This window comes from Chiloscyllium plagiosum, chromosome 4 (assembly GCF_004010195.1).
Source record: "Chiloscyllium plagiosum isolate BGI_BamShark_2017 chromosome 4, ASM401019v2, whole genome shotgun sequence".
NCBI lineage: Eukaryota > Metazoa > Chordata > Chondrichthyes > Orectolobiformes > Hemiscylliidae > Chiloscyllium > Chiloscyllium plagiosum.
This window is the reverse complement of record NC_057713.1, coordinates 27,783,611-27,789,522: the sequence shown is the minus strand read 5'-3', so window position 1 is coordinate 27,789,522 and position 5,912 is coordinate 27,783,611. Positions and strand designations below refer to the sequence as shown.

Sequence of the window (5,912 nt, the reverse complement as noted above, 5' to 3'; positions counted from 1 at the left end):
ACCCCCTCTCCGGCCTATCACCCTCACCTTAACCTCCTTCCACCTATCGCATTCCCAATGTCCCTCACCCAAGTCCCCCCCCCTACCTTTTATCTTAACCTGCTTGGCACACCCTCCTCATTCCTGAAGAAGGGCTTATGCCCGAAATGTCGATTCTCCTGCTCCTTTGCTGCTGCCTGACCTGTGCTTTTCCAGCAACACTTTTTTTCAGCTCTGAAGGTGTTGGACTCAATATTAAGTGCAGAAGGTTGTAAAGTGCCTAGTCTGAAGATGAGATGTTGTTCCTCCAGCTTACGCTGTGATTCACTGGATCACTGCTGAGGACAGACAAGAGAGCATGCGGGCAGGATGCTGTGTTAAAATGGTCAGCGACAGGAAGGTGTAGGTTAGACAGTGAAAGTCTTTTTCCTAGGATGATTACTTCAGCGTGTACGAGGGGACATAACTACAAATTAAGAGGTGATAGATTTAAGACCGACATCAGAGGCAGGTTCTTTACGCAGAGAGTGGTAAGGGCATGGAATGCACTACCTCTAATGTCAACTCTGCCACAGTAGGGAGATTTAAACAATGGATAATTTTGGGATTGTGTAGGGGGACGAGCTGAGAATAGTTCACAGGTCGGCGCAGCATTGAGGGCTGAAGGGCCTGTTCTGCACTGTATTCTGTTACGTCTACACATGGACTGGAGGTGTTCTGTAAAACAATCACCCAGTCTGTTTGGTTTCCAGTGTGTAGCAAATGCAGTAGACCAGATTGGAAGAGGTACAGGTGAAATGCTCATTCATTTGGAAAGACTGTTTAGGCCCTTGGGTGGTGAGCAGGGAAGAGATGAAGGGGCAGGTGTTGCATGTTTTGCAGTTACATGGGAAGGTGGGGTGGTGTTGGTGGCCATTGAGGAATGGACTAGTGTCCTGGAGGGAATGGCTCCTGTGAATGCAGACAGAGGGAGTGAGGAGGAGATGTGTTTAGTGGTGGTGGTCTGCTGGGATTGTCTGAAATGGCAAAGGATGATCTTTTGAATGTGGAGGCTGGTGAGATGAAAAGTGAGGACAAGAGGGACCCAATCACACTGTTGTGATGGGAAGGAGCAAGGGCAGAATAACTTGATAGGGTGGTTAGGTCAGATGCCATTGAGGGCCATATCAACCACTGTGAGCAGGAAGCTATGGTTATGGAAGAAAGAAGCCATGTCAGCACTGCTGTTTTAGAAGGTGGCATCGTCCCAACATTTCACTAATGCTGTGGATGAAGGAAATGGAAGATTGGGATGAAATCGTTTTTGGGAAGTGGTATGTGAAGAGCCGTAGTGAAGGTAGCTATGGTAGTCTGTGCCTTTGTCGTGGATGACAGCAGACAGTTTATTTCCTGAATGGAAAGAGGTCAAGGAAGGGAAGTGTTGGAAATGGATTGTGTGAAAGTTGTAGAAGGTTGGAAATTGGAGGCAAAATAAACTAAATTAAGGCCGTGGCAGGAGCACTAAGTGGCACCGAAACAGTTCTCGATGTAACGAGAAAAGAGTTGTGTGAAAAGCCAGTGTAGGACTGGAAGAAGGATAATCCACATACCCCATAAAAAGTCAGGCGTTACTCTGACCCATAAGGGTGCCCATAGCCACTCCTTTGACTTGACAGCAGTGTGGTGAATGAAAGGAGAGATTGTTTACAGGAAACAAATTCAACCAAGTAGAGAAGAGTGGCAGTGGATGGAAATTGTTCAGGCCTCTGGTTGAGAAAGAAGCCAAGAGCGCTCAGACCATCCTGGTGGGTAATGGGGGTGAGGAGGAATTGGACATCTGTGGTGAAGAGGAAGCAGTTAGGGCCAGGAAACTGGAAATTGTCAATGTGGCAGAGGGTATCCGAGGAATCGTGGATGTCGGTGGACAGGGTTAGGACAAGTGGAGCGAAGATTTGGTCAAGGTAGGGAGATATCAGCTTGGTGAAGCAGGAACAGGATGATAGGGTGTACTGGGACAGTCTAGTTTGTAGATGTTAGGAAGGAGGTAGAAGCAGGCTTTCTGGGGTTGAGAGATTATAATGTTGGAGGTAGTGAGGTTGGTGACGTGTCTTTGTCAGTTTTCATGATTTCACTAATGATGTTTAGATATATAAATGTAATGTATATATTTAATATTTGCTGTAAGTTTGTATTTTTGGTTCATGAGCTAGTACAGTGAGTATTTTTGTATCTGATTAACAATTAACTTTTAAACATGCTTTTGGCCATGGTGAATTTATTTAAACAATTTTTAAGGCTTAGCTTTAGAATTAATACTTTTTTTGTGCGCATTAGTAGGGTTTTATGACCAAACAAAACAGACAAGCTCCATTTTAGAAGGAGAGGACATGGAGTCAGACAACATAGAAATATCCTTACAGACTAACAAACACCAAACTACATTAATTCCATTTACCTGCATATGGTCTATAGTCTACAGTGTGCTGGCATTTTAAGTGCTTGATTCAGGTGCTGCTTAAATGTTGCAAGACTACCTGCCTCCACCACCTGCTCAAACAGCCTGTTGCCATCCTTCAGGTTTAAAAAAATTTCTCCAATCTCCTCGAAATCACATACTCCTCACCTTAAATTTCTGCTGTTTTGGTCTGAGAAGTCAGCCATGGGAAAAAGATTCTCGTAACCTAGTCTGAGTTAGACAAAATTAGGTGAAGTATAGATGCGCACAATGCCCACATCTTAGCTGTAAGGAAAACAAATGCAGCCTATCCATTCTCTGTTCATTACTGAGGCTTTTCATCCTAGGCTGCATCCTGGTGAATCTCCTCTGCTCTCCTTCCAATGCAATCACAACCTTCTGCTAGTGTGGCTATCAGAAGTGCAAACTGTATTGTGATTTTTAAAGCTTAAGGAAAGTGCCAACAGTTTAGAGAATTTTTTTTGTAGTTTTACTTTGTTTTGAGCAATCTTGTGAAGTCCTTGGATGAAGCAAATAGACCTGTGCTATTTTTGATTTGCTCACTGAGCTGGAAGGTTTGCAAAAATGAACCTTCCACCTCAGCGAGCAAGCCTACATTTAGAACCTCAACCTGAGCAACAAATCTTCTCAACTCACTAACTTCACAACATGCCTATTGAACAAACTTCTTCTAAAGTGATGGATAGATTAAAGATAGATTGCCTTAGAGTTAAAAGTTAGTGCTAATCACAGGCAGAAAGAGTTAGGATAAAATCCTGAAGAGCTTTCTGAAAGCGGAGTATGTTTAAGCTTAGGTATACCAGGAAGAAGCTGTATGTGGTTCTACTATATAGGTTTAAGTCATTTGTGTCCTTAAGTTGTCAAAGTGTTAGAGATGAGGACTCTGACAGTACAGGTGGTGACGTTGCGAATTATATAAAAGCTGAAATGTTTTTTCACAATTGAAAGTATGTTGGATTAATCAAATTATACTGGTTAAAAACTCTAATCTTCTTCTTCATGTCTCATTTCATCTCTTATCAGTTTCTTGTCTTTACTTAGACTGATTTAAGACATATGGGTGAAGTTAGCTCCAGTAGTTGAGGTCAGTTAACTCATTTGACTGGACTGCTGCAATGCAGTGATACCAATAACAATTCCACACTGGCTGAGATCTGTGAAGGTCCCACAACCTTATTCTCGCCCCTTGCCTAAGGTGTGGCGAACCCCAGATTTCTCTCTCGCTCTTGCTCACGCTCATGCCATAGTAACCCTGTATTCTCCAGGGGACTAGGGAAACCTACCTTTACCTTACCAGCCGTCGTTTCTGCAGTTATCCACCCTCCCTAAACTATACTGTGCTGTTTTTGATTTGAACTTCAGAACATGCTCATTTAACAATGGGACAGAAACAGAAACTTCGAGAAGCTCGGGTGTGGTGTCATCGGTGGATTTTCAAGTCCAGTGGATTTTCAAGTCCAGTGGCCCTTTTTCAGAACTGAAAGTAGCAGGAAATGGTGGTATTTATGCTGTTGGGTCAAAACTGGAAGATAAATAGATGGGCACCCAGCCAAGAGTGGGGTGCAGGGCTGAAAAAAAAACAGGCGTAGAGATTCTGGCTTTACGTTTGCCAATAGGTAATGCTGAATAGGTGTTATTGGCAACTCTGAATAAATGGAAACGAGTTGGCTGTGCTGGGAAACCAGACCGAACAGGGACAGAGGAGTGTGGGAGTGGGTATTGAACATGGAGGAGGTTTTCATGTTCTGGAATTGTTAACTCTATGTTGAGTCCTCAGGGCTGTGAGATACCTAAACAGAAGATGTGTTTCTCTAACTTGTGTTGAGCTTCTCTGCAGCAAGCCTGAGACCGAGAGGTTGTCATGGGAACATAGTATATTGAAGTGACGGCAACTGGAAATTCAGCGCCATTCACTCAGTTTGCATTTCATCGCCCAAATATAAAGAAGACTACATTGAGCAACAAACCATAAGCACAATACTGCACTTCTCAATTGACTATTGATTTAGCTTTCAAAAAATAATAGGTTAAATGGAAAGGGGTTAGAGGGTGTAAGGAAATATCTTTGTAAGACTAATACTTTTTCCTCCTCGGAAAAAAACATCAATTTATCTGCCAGGTAGAAATGCCCTTGTAGTTTCCAGTGGTGTGAGGACTGACTTCAAGCACACTTCATGTAAAATTCAAGTATGTAAGTGTGAGACAGCTTTAGAAATTGATCAAAGTGGTTAAGTTGATTGGCATCAAGTAATAATGGCTAATAAAAGAAATGCCTTAATATGAATTACACTACATTGCCACAGGCTGAATTTTATTTTTGCCCTATTTAAATAAAAATCTTTTGAACCCAATAGCCATAGACTTGAGATAACTGTAGTAATACTTTTTTAAAGGGTTTCCTAATAATAAACTGACTTTTTTCTTTACAGCTAAACTTTCATTTCTAATCCAGTTTTATTTCCATGTGTAAAATGTTTTGATTGCAGATGTTATAGAAGTTGTTACAATTGTCTGTTGAGTAATAGACACAGGTAAGCTGATAAGTTTAATAATAACTATAAAAATATAAACACTGCCCCCACCCCGCAACTCACGCCACCCTATAGTGCACAACTGGATTACAGTCAGGTTTGTAATGTGTATACCCCTGTACATGTGTTTGCAGGATTACAATGATGAAATTAGACAGCAACAGCTTCAAGAACTGTCCTACTTGAATGGTACACCAGAGAGTCCAGAAACTCCAGCAGTTCGAGGGAAACCAGTAAGGGGGAGAGGGACACTTGCTCCAGCTCTAAGCAGGTGAATGTATATTTATTTTTATGGTGCAGGCTGGTAAGCTTTTGGCTTTATTTCAAAATCATTTTTCACTACCAGAAGTGATTCACTATCCATATAGTTATGGAGAAAACTTAATCTAAAATACAATTTGGCCAATATCAAGTTTGTAAGTATTTCAAAGAAAATACTTCACTAAAGTATTGGGTGAAAGCATTTCCCACAAATCTCTATTCTTCATACTCCTAGTCACCCATAGTTGTGGCATTCAGTTTTATTGTTAACACTGAAGTGTTTAATACTGCAAAAATTCAAAACATGAACCTCCCTCCCCTTCCTGGACCTCTCCATCACCGTCTCTGCTGATTTACTAACCACATACATATACTACAAGCCCACCGACTCCCACAGCTATCTAGACTACACCTCCTACCACCCTGCCTCCTGTTTTTAAAAAAAATCCCGTATTCCCAATTCCTCCGCCTCCACCGCACCTGTTCCCAATTCTACCTCAAAGTCCCAGATGGCCTCCCTCTTCCAGGATTGCAATTCCCTTCCCACATGGTTAGCGGTACCCTCTAGTGCATCTCCTCCACTTCACGCACCACCACTCTTGAATCCCACCCTTCGCAACACAACAAGGACAGAACCCCCCCCACCCCTCCCGAACCTCTCCTTCCACCCACAAACCTCCGCATAC

General features: G+C 42.4%; 1 protein-coding gene across 7 annotated transcripts in view; it reads left to right on the top strand.

Annotated features, from left to right (window-relative positions):
- Nucleotides 1–5,912, top strand: part of LOC122548906 (KH domain-containing, RNA-binding, signal transduction-associated protein 3-like) — a 172,583-nt gene that overhangs the window by 100,180 nt on the left and 66,491 nt on the right. For all 7 annotated transcript variants that reach the window (XR_006311362.1, XR_006311361.1, XR_006311360.1 and 4 more), the window contains one exon: nt 5,100–5,236. Coding sequence is in view for 4 of the 7 variants with exons in the window: in XM_043687862.1 (XP_043543797.1) it covers nt 5,100–5,236 (137 nt within the window). In the remaining 3 variants the exon portion in view is untranslated. The remainder of the gene's footprint in view (nt 1–5,099; nt 5,237–5,912) is intronic.